Source organism: Archocentrus centrarchus, chromosome 1, assembly GCF_007364275.1.
Source record: "Archocentrus centrarchus isolate MPI-CPG fArcCen1 chromosome 1, fArcCen1, whole genome shotgun sequence".
Taxonomy (NCBI): Eukaryota; Metazoa; Chordata; class Actinopteri; order Cichliformes; family Cichlidae; genus Archocentrus; species Archocentrus centrarchus.
Window position 1 is genome coordinate 13,155,670 of NC_044346.1, and position 14,871 is coordinate 13,170,540.

At 39.8% G+C, this 14,871-nt stretch overlaps 2 protein-coding genes across 5 annotated transcripts in view; both read left to right on the forward strand.

Moving 5' to 3' along the window:
* LOC115781481 (LIM and calponin homology domains-containing protein 1-like) overlaps window positions 1–1,523 on the forward strand; it is a 35,705-nt gene extending 34,182 nt beyond the window's left edge. For all 3 annotated transcript variants that reach the window (XM_030731144.1, XM_030731153.1, XM_030731162.1), the window contains one exon: window positions 176–1,523. In XM_030731144.1, the coding sequence (XP_030587004.1) occupies window positions 176–201 (26 nt within the window). In that variant the 3' untranslated portion in view covers window positions 202–1,523. The remainder of the gene's footprint in view (window positions 1–175) is intronic.
* Window positions 1,524–2,572: 1,049 nt separating this feature from the next.
* On the forward strand, window positions 2,573–13,964 carry tmem192 (transmembrane protein 192). 2 transcript variants are annotated; one of them, XM_030736492.1, is made up of 6 exons: window positions 2,573–2,731; window positions 3,875–4,030; window positions 4,121–4,382; window positions 4,495–4,617; window positions 12,167–12,272; window positions 13,327–13,964. In XM_030736492.1, the coding sequence occupies exons 1-6, from the start codon at window positions 2,702–2,704 to the stop codon at window positions 13,439–13,441; spliced, it is 792 nt and encodes a 263-aa protein (XP_030592352.1). In that variant the 5' UTR covers window positions 2,573–2,701; the 3' UTR covers window positions 13,442–13,964. The 2 variants fall into 2 exon arrangements, with proteins under 2 accessions (XP_030592352.1, XP_030592360.1); XM_030736500.1 differs by having other exon boundaries at window positions 2,574–2,731; window positions 3,878–4,030.
* Window positions 13,965–14,871: the final 907 nt, after the last annotated feature.

Consider the following 14,871-nt stretch of genomic DNA (forward strand, 5'->3'; position numbering starts at 1 on the left):
TTAAATATGAGTATGAGCTAGACCCTTAATAAAATGGGGTTTGAGTGGGACATCATTCTTGTTCTTGTTTCACATGTTAAACATTTCAGTTCCTACTAGACTAATACAGCATAAGTCTTATCAACGCGAACTTGTTATAGGACTGTAAACATTATGTGTCTGTTTCTGCTCGCAGGCAGAGGTCAGCCCACCACACTATGATGACACTATGTTGGAACTGGGCCCTCAGTCAATGGCTGAGTGGAGAACTCTTTTCAAAGCTTGGATCGCACTCTGGAACAGTCTTGAAGCTACAAGTCATCTTTTTTTCCTCTTTGAATGCACAACGGCTCACACGGATGTTCACAACGAGGAGTCTGAACTGACGTGGGTCAAATATCTCGACAAAATGCACACACAGAGCTATTGCTATACTTCTTAACTGTACACGTGTATACGCTTCTTTTTAGTAGCATGGATGTAATCAAGAAATGAGTATGTTTAGGCATTTGCACATCCATACAAGACACTTAAATAAGGATCTTTTCCATCACAAGCGCCAAATGCTGAACACTACTGTCTGTAACACATCGGCCTCCCAAATCTTGACTCATTAACTCCTGCTTCTGCAATGATCATGTGACTCCACTCTCTTGAGTGAGATGCAAAAGGGGTTCAGGTTAGATAACCTGAAGTAGCTTGACCATTATAATGCCTTACTCATACCTTTTCCTTTATTTGGGGTTTTGTGTTTACAGTTTTGCATGAAAAAAAGGAACATATATAAGTTATTGTGAGTATTGCTCAGATGGATAGTGAGTTGTTGTTTTCTTACCTATCCTATTGTTTATTGTATATCATTATGATGATTTTGTTTTTGTTTTTTTGTTTTTTTTTTGGGGGGGGGGGGGCCTAACCTAAGCTTTTTCTCTATAAGTCATTTTACAGGACTGAGAATGCATGTTGTTGAGTAATAATACTTGTTTTTGGATTTTAAATATTTTCCCTTTAGGATGTTTTAGCTATTGCTTCTTCTCATAGACTGCACCTGAATCAGTGCCTTATGTAATGAATGCGAGGGCGAGTGGAGTGTGTGTGCAGGAATAGTTCACACTCACACAGACCTAAGGGTCTTGGCACATGTGTGTGTGTGTGCGTGCATGTGTGTGTGTTATGAATGCAGTGTGTAATTTGACTTGAAGCACAGTTCCATACCAGCAAGAAAAAAAAAAGTTAAATGGATCAGCCTCTCCTAATCACCTGCTGTCCTCTTCCCCCGCTTCCAGTAAACTAAACCAATGACACAAAGTTACTTGCTGCTTCTCCCATTTAATAATCTTATGGCAGTCCACAGTGTCCTAAAATCTCTCCTCATATGCCTCTGCATCACAAGCGTTGCCTCCCTGGAGAATAATCTGAACTGCTCTCTCCTCTCTTGTCTCACCTAAGTCTGGACACCTGACAGCTTCTTCATCTCTCAGAGGAATAGAGATCAGTTCATGTCCTTTTATAGCAATTGTATGTTTATCAATAAAATATTTTAAATGGGATGCTATCTGTTTCTTCATTTGGGTTTGCTTTCATTAACTCAAGCATGCTGTTAAAGTGATAAAGGTAATATGACTTTACATAAAAATGTCTATGCTGAGATCAGCATGACAGGTGTTCGGTTCTATTACTTGAGACTTATTTTTTGCTTTCAGTTCAGTTAAAATAAAAGCGTTTTTATTTATCACAGAAAAACTACTCTACCCACAATCCTAAATCGAACCAACGAGGTGGCGACGTCTCTGATTGGTCGAGGTCGATGTTACGATGGAAATGTTCAAATTCGCAAATGTCAAGGCGAGAGCGGTCAGGAATGAAGCACTGTTCCTTCTAATACTCAGAGGTGGCAAAAGTACAGTCATTCTTTAACTTAAGCAGAAGCACAGATACTTGTGTTACAAAATACTCCGGTAAAAGTTGAAGTACTAAGTCAACGTCTTTACTCAAGTAAACATGAAAAAGTACAGGCTCTGAAAGTAACTTAAAAAAAAGAAGTAAATGTAGCTCTTTGGAGGAGCTCTTTCTTTCTATTATTCTGCAAGGCTAACTGTAGCTCGTGCTATACTAATATTATAATAAAATATCATTACATGGGAACACAAATATTCCAATCTAAATTCTAATTCTAATGAATTTACTCAGCTTGGGTCTATTATGTAGGACACAAGCAGTGAAAGTGAAAGGGAATTTGTCTACATTGTAGAGGGTGACTCTGCCTCCACACCTAAACAAGAAAATTAGTATAATCAGGGGGTAAAGTGGGACTCAGCAGGCTGGGGAACCATAAGATCAGTTGCAGTGGGGAAAGAATCGCAACTTTCTATTGTGAGCTCTAATAAGTTTTCTTTGCATACAGAGATCAGCTGACCTGTGCTGCTTTTATATCCGGTTTTATCTTTACCGCAATATAAAATCTTCAAACCTCCCCCCCAAAAAAAGGAAAAAAAGACTGGCTTCAGATAAATAGTCGTTTGGCTCTTGTTAGTGGGCCATTATTTTTCTATTCTCTGTATTTAAAACAAAAGCGATAACGGAACTACTGAAAAACGGCACCAAAAGAAGGAAGGACCGGAAGTTTACCAAAATTCACCTGACCTGTCTGTCTGATAAATTGTGAGCTAATGTAGTTTTTTTTGGTTCATTTGGTCTTTAAAGCTGCGGAACGTCGAGACAGATGGACTCAAAGGGACCGTCGCTTTACGCGGTACGTACCCATCATTAAACTGGTTGCCATGTCAACAGCTGGCTTGTTCCCACACACATTAACTCCGCGGGAGTTAGCCTGTGAGCTAGCTGGCTAGTTGGAACTGTCGGCTAAAAACAGCACGATGCGGCGTTACTTTGCTGTGACTCTGCTTCTCTTCATCTGTTGTTACGCAGCAGATATGTTTTCGAAAATAATTAGATTAGCAAGTATTAGCTGTTTGCGGTCAGCTCCCTTCCTTTCTCCACTGTTTCCATGTTCTGAAGGCTGCAAATTAAAAACCGAAACTCTGTGTTATCTTCTGTTTTTAAAGTAAGCACACCACGGGTTGTCTTTGCGCTTCTTAGTCCCTAAACTTTGCCTGACTTGTTCCACAGCGGGACAGTTTTTAGCGTTTTATGCTTTGGCCTTAAAGACACGTTAGTTTTGCAGACATGTTTCTGTATGACTGCAGTCACTGGATTATGGCAGTGTTATTTATGTGCATGCATTTTCACAGTGCCCACAAACCTTAAAGCTCTAACCCGCTATTGCTTTGTCCTTCCGTAGACTCAGTCACTCGTATACTGCTATTTACAAGGCCTGTTTGGTCTGCTCCCATCTTACTGACAGAAAAGTGTGGAAAGTCATTGTCTTCGGACAATGAAGACTCATTTCTTCTATCTGGCCCTAAAGCCCGTACTAAATCTCAAGGCTCTAGTCACACTTAATGACTTTAAGGTAATTTTAAGCGACCTGGAGGCAGTTACATAAAGCTGACAGCGTCATCCCTGAATGTTTATACTTCTGTTCAGTTTGAGATGAGTTACCTGTTACGATGTTTTAAGGTTCCTTAGCGTTGAAGTTTATGATTTTGATCTTCTGTACACATGTCAGCATATTTTGCTGTGTGCATTTGTGTATTATTATCTGTGTATCTGCTCTCTATACTGGCCAGGACAGTCACATTTTTAAGATTTTTTTTACATTTTCCTGGTTAAATGAAAATAAATTAAAAGCAATGTGTCTTAAGTAAATTGATGTTATGAGATGCAGTCACAGTTTATCAGCAAAATCAAAATATGGAAGCAAAAATATAAAAAGTGTTGAAAAACTGGAGATGATATTTTAATCTCTAAGTTGTACTGAATGTGTGCATTTCAGCAGGCAGGCCCCTCGGCAGATATGACACGAAGCATAGAGGAAGACTCTTTGGTGGATGGGCCCCTGATCTCTGCTGATGCCCTCCACTCTGCCATCAGGAGAGAGTTTCAGACTGTGCCAACACACTGCCATGCTTTCCTGCTGTCTCTGCTGCATGTAGGATATGCACACATTTGCACACACAGTGTTCACAAAGTTATTAAATAGCTGGATGTTTCAATTCCTCTACTCTCTTCTTCTTTTAAGGTTTTGTATGTTGTGTTGTCAGTATGTGTGGCAGTGCTGTGTGTGTTAAAATTTGGCCAAGAGGAAGTGTGTATGAGTATTTTGCGTAACGTCCAAGGCGACAGTGTCATTGTGTTTGGGAAGACGTGTTTATGGCTGCTGGTGCTGGTGTTCACGGGCTGCGTGCAGCACCACCACAGCTGGGCCCGGAGCAGAGGATACCTGCGGTTCTACAGACGGACGCAGGGACTGAAACAGCTGCCGCTCATCATACACTCTGCAGGTACAGCCTTTCTTCAGGACACTGTGAATGAGTCTGTAGTTGTCAGTGTTCTCCACAAGGTGGTAGTAATGCTAAAGCGTAAGTGAATGTTTTTATTTCTGTGTGTGAGCAGGAAATGTTCTGCTGATGACGCTTCTGGCAGCGAGATTGCCACAGACTCTACACATCTACATTCTACTCAGTATTTTGGGGTTGGAGTTCTTGGTGGCAGTGCCATGCCTGCTATATTACATAGGTAAAGTGATCTCATCAATTTTAAAGTTGAGTAAATGAATCTCACTCAGACTTTTGACATTCGACATGCACCCATTTACTCAGGCTTGGTCTCTGAAACACCAACTAAATAATTTTTTGAAAGACCAGACTTGAGCTATGTGTTGTTAACTAATCAATCTCCATATTTACCTGCTCATATAGTGCAGTGTGTTTTTCCCTACCTTCCCTTTCACATCTAAAAAGGTTAACCCTGTTAAAGATAAAGTTATTAACAAAAGAGATAAACTTGGAAAAAGTACCATTATAGACAAAAGAAGCTGTTTTCAAATTCTTCACAAAGAAAAAAATAAAAGTATGATTTTCCTTTATGTACGGATCAATTAATTTATTGTGGTTATGCTTCAGTCTGAGACTTTAACCACATGAAGAAGGCAAATGAGCAGTTTTCCAGTCTGAAAATATGACACTGTGGAAATGGAACAGTAAAATAAAGGAGTTCCTATGCAGTAACACAGCAGCAATGTAAAACAGAGAGGAGCAACAATATAAATACAAAGCAATTCCAAAAAAGTTGGGACGCTGTCTAAAATGTAAATAAAAACAGACTGCAATGATTTGCAAATGTCATACATCCATATTTTATATGTACATTTTACACAGCATCCCAACTCTTTTTGGAAATGGGTTTGTATATAAGCAGCAAGAAGGTAGCACACAAACAATAAAGAGAAAGTTGATATTGAGCTTTATCATTTTTTATGTATTAAAGATATTTTTTTTATGTTTTTCTTTCCTAAAAAGTGGCCTGACAGGAAACCAAAGCTGTTTTCGCTCATGCACTGCAGCCCTGGACCTTTTTTAAAGACATTACTTACCCAAATTAGTCAGTCTGGACATTAAACAGTCTTTAATCTGCCAGTGTTCTAGTAAAGTCTGTGTAATGTTTGACTGAAGCCTCGTGAAAATAGAGCAGGTAATTGTTCAGAGAGGTCACAGTGTGTGAACAAGTGGGTGTCCTGTGTCTGGCACATGTGAGATAATGCACAGACCAGGTTTTCCCAGACATTTTCCAGAGTTTCAGTGTGGAAATGGCTCTTGACTAAATGCCAACCTCAGTTTTTTTTTTTTTTTTTTAAATCATGCTTTACTCAGATGGAGGAAAAAAAGCTGAGATATTACTTCCACTGACATGTTTGGGGCTTTGTTTCTATCACATTCACAGGCTTTCAGGAGGATTGTGGAGTTTAATGTAATGGGAACACTTGTTTTTCAGTTCACAATCACTACTTCATAAGCTGTGTTTTTGTTTCTTATAGATTCCAGTGCTACAGCATCACTTTTTAGATGGCAGCTCTAATATCAGCTGTTTTTATGTTGAGAGACACACCCTTTACATTACATTACACACAGACACACACACACACTACCCCCACTCTGTGTCTTAGTGTGTTTGCATTACAATACCTGCCCTGCCCTTTTCAGACTTGACAGCATGACAATCAACCATTCAGCTCTCTGTCCACCCTCCCTCTCTCTGCTGATCTGCTGATTCTTTGCATCTGATGCAAACACCACGTTGCAGACTTTGGTGCATGATACTCACAGCTATCTGTGTGTCCACGGTCTGTTTCCTTTGCCTTAACACTCAAGAACAAACTGGTTAAGTTTAGCTAAACTCTGTCATACATGTTTCAGATTTAAGTAGCTTTGTTGACTTGTTGGCTTGAAGCAGCAGCTGTTATCTGAAAAGTCCTTTGTTTTGTAATGCTGCTGTCGTAGTATAAAAGCCATACTGTAGTTCTGCTTCGTTTACAGTCGATGCATTAGGGAGAATGTGGCAAAAAATTACTAAAATAATTCATGGTTTAAAAAAAAAAAAAAGAAAAAGTTTCCAGTGTGATGCATTTAAAAAAAAAAAAAAAAAAAAAAAAAAAAAAGCACAGAACCATAAACTTTTCATGATATAGTTTAAATGCCAACCAGTGAAAATACCTGTATTTCACTTCAGCATGCTCTCCACACGTGCACAAACAGGTGATCCGTCACATGCTTAAAGCCCCGTGAGGCTGCAGTTTTCATGGTATCACTGAGTAGTACTGGCTACATCAGAAGACAGTACTGTGTTTGGATGTTTTTTACAGAGAACAGGCTCAAATTTATTTCATTTATTTCTATGTAAATATTTTCTTTTTGAAGAATCACGCCAATAATAATTCTGCTGATTTCCTAAAGCAGTTCACTGATTTTAAAAACTTCTGTGGCTGGTTCACACAGTTAATCAATGACGCATCTGAGAACAGGAGTTCTTTAAAATAAGGTGCTAAAAAGGTGTCAGGTATCATTTGGCAAGTTATCAGAGTCATAAAGATCTGTGTTCTATTTTTTTTTTTCTATGTTTTGTTGAAGGAAGGAGTGAAAACAACAGGAAATGAGTGAGAGATGCAACAAAAGCCCTCCAGGTGCTATCAATCTGGAGACATTGTGGATCATGGTTGGCATCTTAATACCCAAGATATGCAACTGCTACATCTATCCACCTGTGTTTTTTTTTTTTTTTGTTTTTTTTTAACCACTTATCCAACTTAAACTAAGGCCTACCCCAGCTGTCAGAGGGCAGTGATTGCAACAATATGTAACAAATCTGTGTTTTCATCAAATGTTTTAATTGCAGTTTGGTCACTTCAAAAAATACTATGATGCAATATCGCAGTAATCAACAGTTAACAGCAGATGTGTTGCCCAGAATGTGTGGAGGTATACACTCCCACCTCCCTCTGAGCACATAAAGGAAAACTCCTGTTAAAGATGCTAAATCAGAGGATGCTGATATTGAAGAATCTCTGATGAAAGGAAATCCATATTAAAGTTGTGTTTGGCAGCTGAAGGGCACAGATATGAGATGAAGATACCAGAGAGCCATAGAGAGAAGATTAGAGGCATTAGGATTTAACCTAGCCAAAGGGTAGCCCCCAGCCCCCGCTTTTACCCCCTTCACCCATGGGAGACCCATGCACATTGTTCCTGTGTTTACAGTGCTGGTGTTTCTGTGTGTGTGTGTGTGTGTTTGGCAGGGGGGTATCTCTGTTCACCGGTTGCATTCCTTCTCAGATCAGTGCAGTCAGGCACAACGTAATTGGAACGATGCCTCACAGCGTGAACCGAGTACAAACACACATCCTGACAGATTGAAGAGAGTCAAGGTGGCACCGGTGAGGTCACGAAAAGAAAATCAAAACTGTTTTTCTCAGGGAGCGATGTAATGCCTGCAGCCATAAGGTCCATGCAGGAAGGCCTCGTTCAACTTGTCTTTGAAGTGCGTGCTGATTGTGATTGCGTGTGTGTATGTGTCTGTGCTTGTGTGTGTCTTTGAAGGTTTTCTGTATGTTTCAGCCACTCTCATTTTAATATGAATACCCTCTCCTCTATAGACCTCCTTGCACATCAAAGCCATGCCACGGCCTTCAAAGGCCTACCTTACATCTCTCTCTTCTGGCTGGCCAAGAACTTAGTGTAAGCACTGCAGGGCATAGAGTTAACACAGACACACTGATGCTCATACCTGCAGTATAACCTGATCACACACCAACCCCATATACTGCATGACAGGGAGAAATGAAACAAGACTGAATCATTTTGAAAGATTCAAACCAATAGGTGCCTATTTTTTGTTTATATTTACTTTGTTTCAGTGCAGGCTAAAAGGGAATATTCAAACTGTCACACCATTTAATGACCGATTTAGACTTAGGCACTGAATCTTTGTGGAGCTCGATGTCATTGCCGGCATTTTTGCTTGTGCGAGAGGCATTATATTTTAATTACCTTGTGTTTGTGTGTTTTACATGCAGTGCCAGCCCAGAGAAACAAATACAATGCTGGGACTTTTTTTTTTCCCTCTGGGGTCCTTGCTCTTTGTTGTGGTCTTTTTTTTTTGGGTGCAAACATTTGTTCCTCTAGTTTACCACTTCTTTGTACATTCCCTCACGTCCATCCCAGGTACTGATTTGTAAACAACTGGACATGAATAACCCATTCTCTTTCTCCTGACAGTACTTTCTTTTAAGATATAACACATTTTGGGGGCAACTTGAAAGAAACGCAGATGAGAAATATAAAAGTGAAATCAGAGGTCCAATGTGATGTGATATCTGGATGCAAACTATGTGATATTTAGAATCCCCTTTGCTTGCAAAAAATCTATAGTTTGCAACCGTGGTGGTGCTGCAACCATTCTGTCAAAGCCATTATTGGAAACTGAGGAGTGCCATACTTCTGTCCACCTGCTGACTGCCTTACGAGAGATTTGGGAGTTTGAGGATTCAGGAGTATTTTAGCTGTTCCCAGGATCATGATCTCAGATGTTGGAAGGCTTGTTAGCCTGTCTGTCCTGTTAGCCTAATGTACCGAGTACCACTCTTCCATCCACATCTGTTCCAGTGGTTCCTTCAGGTACTGGTACTTCTCCGTCTTCTTGTGCTCCTTCTTGCTGATGTTATTGTCAGCTGGGATTACTACATCTATCACAGCTGACCTCTGCTTTTAGTCAACCAGCATTAGCATCTGTTTGAGTAAGCTTTTTGGCTATGAAGAGAGGAAGGATTGTGGGAATTTGACCAATGTAGATGCTATAGAGACATACTTGTGTGTGGTCCTTCAAAAAGCCAACCACATGTTGCTCAGTGGTAACAGGACATTAAGGATCACAGAGCAGAGAGTGAGAGTGAGAAGTAGTGGTGGGCAGATCAATCCAAATATCAATAATATCGATACCAACATTGGTATTGATATTGATCAATACCAGTGTAATGAGATAGATACTTTAGCTTCAGCTTCTCTCTTGAATGCAGTGCTGCGGTATCATCAAAGATGCTCCTGTCACAGCACAGAGCAGGCACACTTTGCTCCTCCCCTCCCCACAGTGTTTTGACGTTATACCGTCACGTGACATATTTTGCTGGGGGGGGGATTTGTCAGCGGTCTCAAACTACGGCCCCCGGGCCACTTCCAGTCCCCCCCCCTACTGCCAGACCGTGATTTGATGTCAAAAATATGACAATTTGGCCCTTGAAGTTACTTTTTTGACATTTCGCATTCACCTCCAATTAAGAGGAGTTAGCGAAATGTCAAAAAGTAACTTCAAGGGCCAAATTCTCTTACTTTTTTTTTTTTTTTTTTTTTTTTACATCAACTCGTGGGCCGGAAGTAGGGGGTGGGGGCAGAAATGTAAATGTTTTCTAACGTTGTGGAGTGATAATTTTGTACAGCTTGTTTATTTAAGAAACAATCCAGAAAATTCTTAAATGAAGGGATATTTTTTATTACATTTTTGTATTATACTTTCTGAACACTCTACCTGGAAAAAAAGTTTAGATTTGTTCTTGAGTGATCATTTTGTACACTTTAAGAAAAAAATCCAGTCATCACAATGTATGGGGAAATTTGTTCTGTTTTTGTTCTAATGTTTCAGAACAAAAACTTTTGTTTTGATAAAGTATTTTCTATTTACCTATAAACTTTGCCCACTTCTATCCTGGGTTTTAACTAATTAATGATCCAAAGGAAAAACAAAATCACAAAATGCTTAAACTTCATGAAAATTCTTCATAATTATTAAAAAGTCCCGTATCAGTATCGGATCGATACCAAATCTTGCAGTATTGCACACCACTAGTGAGAAGCACTGAGTATGGCTTCAGGCAGTAGTTTGAATTGTATTTAATGCTCTGCTTCATTTCCCTAGAAAGACCATCTTGCTGTGTTGTAGCTCCTGTCTTTTTGTAGCAGGAATTAAGATACAGCAACATCACAAACTTTAACAAGAAATATTTCATTTTTGTTTCATTTTTATGGAACATTTAGTTGTTTTACCTGATATTATTTAGAAAATACAATGATGCTAATAAACCTATGAAAAGTATGAATGGCAGGCAGCAGGAAAAATATTAGAATTATGTATTTATATTTACAACCTTTTATTATCAAACACACTGGCAGTGCTGCTATGTGGGTGACCCACATTACTGCTTGGACTGCATATTTTTGACACTGCCCCTTGGTTAAAGTACACATTAACAAAAAGTAGACGTGGGTCTGCAAAGCTATGTTGCACCGATACTACCAGCGCTCTACCATGCTGGGACGCATTATCTCTTAGCACTTTTGCAACTTCACTGTTGTCACCTGGAAATGGGCCTTTCTGGATGGGCCGTTGAAGCTTCTCCGATGCGAAGAGAACAGATCTGAGCCCCGTCTGTCCAGCCATGCAAGAGTCTCTAACAGGAACATGTGAAATGTATCACTTCCTTTGCACTGCTCAGTCCATCCATCCATCCTGCTGTGTCGGTCAGAATTTTACTTTTTACTGAGTCGGATGCCTGCAAAGCAATAGCAGCACTGCCAGTGTGTTTGATAATAAAAGGTTGTAAATATAAATACATAATTCTAATATTTTTCCTGCTGCCTGCCATTCATACTTTTCATAGGTTTATTAGCATCATTGTATTTTCTAAATAATATCAGGTAAAACAACTAAATGTTCCATAAAAATGAAACAAAAATGAAATATTCTAGGTTATTTTTCAGTAATATTTGGACATGGCTCTGTTTTTAATATATCTTTAAAAGTTGTTTTCCAGTATGAACCCAGGGAATTTTAGCTGTTTTTGTAAATGTCGTTTTTCTTTAATATATAAATGCATTTTCATTCATGAAAACCTTGGGAAAATGGGTGGATTTTTTTTTACTGGTATTCAGTGTAAATATTTGACAGCAGTTTGTCATTTTCTGTAAGAAACACATTGCAAACAAAGGCTTATCATTATGTTTTGTCTTTTTACCTTCTCTTGTTCTCTTCTCATTTCTTTACCTCTGAGGAATGTAGGAATGTCTTTCTCACAAATATTTATTATTGCTTTATTTACTTGTGAGCACACACACACACACACACACAGATTTAGGGCCTAATTATGCAGGAATGTGTAGTATTTCTTTGGATTGTGTGTTAGTGTTGATGCTGAGATGCTGCACTGTAGCAAAGCAAAGATAGTGCTCTTTAGAACCTCCCTGACAATTTCCTCTGGCTAATGACACTCAAGTCTTATCAATACTCAGCCATCTCCTCCCTCTGCCCTTCCTCGTACCCTCGCCCATACAGGCATACAGACACACTCACACTGGAGCCTTATGTCAATTAAAACAGCTCCAACACATATTTTGACTGTGGTTTCTCTTACGGTACTCCACCCACCATACGCACCCCTTGCTGCTAGCACCACCCCTTCTGTAAAGCTACATGTTTAGGGTGTGAGAAATAGAGGTTTAAGTGCAGGATATGGCAGCCCATAAGGACTAACTGCAGGATCTAACAGCTTCTGTGTGTTTAAGAGAGTCAGAGGGATGAAAAACAATAAAAAAAAAAAAAGTGTCATGTTTTTCACCTGCATGATTAACATTCATAGAAAGCTTTCACTGCTCAATAATGTCTGTGTCTTTATGAGTAATCAGTACCATTAAAACCTAGGTTTGGTGATTTTATTACAAGATTAAGAGGTTTTTGTTTGCTTTTCTAGTTAAAGTGATGCGGTTCAACAGAGAGCGTGCTGCACCAGATGTGAGCCAAGAAGAACTTTCACACACCTACAGCATCACGGACATACCAACTGAGACCGGCTTCAGGTACACCAGTTTCTCTCAGCCACACACACAAGTGTTGCCATGGTTAGATTCATGTTTCCTCTCTACAGACATCTGAATCAAATGAATGGGGTAACATGAGGGCCTTAGCAGCATGAGTTAAAATTTTAACAGAGATCCGTTTTAGAGAAAGTGCAATAATGAGTAAAATGGGTGCCTGTTTTACAATATGTGGGACAGTATAATTTTCTTGCTTGGTATGTTTGAAGCTTTCTTCTTTGTATTTTTGCTTCATAATGGGCTAAATGTTTTCAGTGATTGAGCTGTGCTAACATGCAGACCGTAATTTGGTATTGTGTTATTGAAATAAGCAAGGACTTCTGTGGTTGTCAGCAAACACACACACACATTGAATTCAGTGATTTGCAGTCTCATAAAGATATATTTTATTCACAGTAGAACACAGAAAACACATCAAATGTTCAAACTGAGAAAATGTACCATTTTAAGAAAAAAAAAAAAAAAAAAGAGAGATCAGCAACATGCCTCAAAAAAAGATGGGACTGGGCTGAAAGCAGGACAGTTCAGCACCCGGACTCTTCTACGATGAAGCCTGCTGTAATAGATGGCGTTTGTGATTTAGCATCGTCTTACTGAAATATGCAAGGAAAAGATGTCTGGATGGATTGTCAGCCACCGAGCACAAAAACGTCTGTGTTGGTTAGTGTGTAGCCATTTCCCTTATTGCAGGGTTTCAAATATGGCAGGTTTGATTCTTGTGAAGGAATTGTTCTGATGACTCTAGTGACGTCACTGCCTGGCCAATCAGCTACCACCTAATGGAAAACCCTAAAAGTCAAGTCAATCTGAGTATGTACTAGTGGAAAAGCAGAATAGGATTGACTCCACATGTAACTGTATTCATAGTAATGTTGCAGCAATTTACCCAGTGCACAGGTGTATCATGTTCATAAGTTTTTGGACAAGAGCTTCTCAGCACATCTCTGCAGCATTTTCCTTTGACAAACAGATGAAGCCAACAATGTTGCAGACCCAGTGTTCAATGATTGCTTACATGCTCTTACTTGTATTACAGAGGAGGCTCTACTCTGGAGGAGGTGGTGGAGAAACAGGCTGATCTGATAGAGTACCTGAAACAGCACAACACCATACTGAGCAAGAGGCTGCTCAACCTCACCGCTCAGCACTAACCACAGTTTGGCCTCCTCCTCCGTGCGAGTCAGATGAGGACACCCTCCAACGCTCAGGAGAAGAAAAGATCAGAGGGTTTCAAAGAAGAGTGACGCTGTAGGCAACACTGGACTAAAGAAGGCCAATGCACTTGTACACACACACTGAGCCGAGAGGGCTCCTCTGTTAGGCGTCTTCACCTGAGATGGACAGATAATGGAGGAGGAGGTGAACTGAAAGTGCAGGGCAGTTAAAGAGGCAGAGCGGAGAAGTCGTGGGTCACAGATCTGAGGTGGGGGGTGGGGTGGGGTATCACTGAGTTACAACCCTCAGAGGCCTGCATGTGCTGCTGCTTTTATTACTTTAAAAGAAACAGAATTGTTTAAAAGATCATCTGCACCAAATCGGGAGAGGTTATCATCTATCAGGATCAAACAAAAATGAGAGGTTAAATGATGCTGTAAAATGTGTAAGTGCTTTTAATCTGTTTAAATATGTGTGTGCCAGTGGTTTATTTGGTGAGTTTGTTTCTTTGTTCAGTCACTGGATATGTTTGTGATTAATTTTCAATAAATATATATTCTTATGATTGTAGCCTTTTCACTATGAGAGTTGACGCAATATCCAAGTATGTGCACACTGTTTTGTTCCAGTAAGTGTCTGTCTTGTGTAATGTGGCCTGAGAGCCCAAACAATAGAAATACAGCAGTGTCAACATCATCTGGAACGAAATGCCTTCTCCCTCCTCACATTAAACTTCAGCAGTCACGGGAATCTGCACTTACAAAATGTTAAGCTTGTCATTTGAACCCTTGGTGTTTGTTCCCCATTGTGATTCCTTTATGCTCCGGCATCCGTAACTCCACAGGGAGCGCAGTATTTACAACCGCTTTCTCCTGTGGCTTCAAATGAGAGTGCAGTTAACAGGGGGCCTTCAGGTGGCAGGATTCCCGTTTGATCTGAGGCCTCTAACATTTCTTTAATCTGTTAGGTGGTTGCATAATAAATAAATCTTATCATCTTTAGTCTGCAACTTTAAGACAAACACAGTCTTACAGGCAAAACATTTTTATTAAAAAGTAAAACATAATTCAATAAACATCTGAAGTGCATACAAGCAATATAAACTATTGTTAGCTATACTAAAGGTATTTACAGCTCTTTGGTCCACAGCTTTTAAATTGATTGTTGAACATACTTGAAAATATTGTTTCGATGGCCCTCTCCTTTTTTTTTTCTCCCCCTCTCCACATAAGTGGGAAGGAGCTCACAACGGGCCGAGCCCACATCTGTGGTCACCGGGCTGCTGTAGCATTTCATGGTTTATAATGAAGAGTCAGGCTGAGTTTGACTTTGAACAGATTCTTTTGCAGCTACATATACATTAAAGTCTGTGGGTGGCATCTTCATGGGAGTCCCATATTTCTCCTTCCACTGACCAGTCATGTCT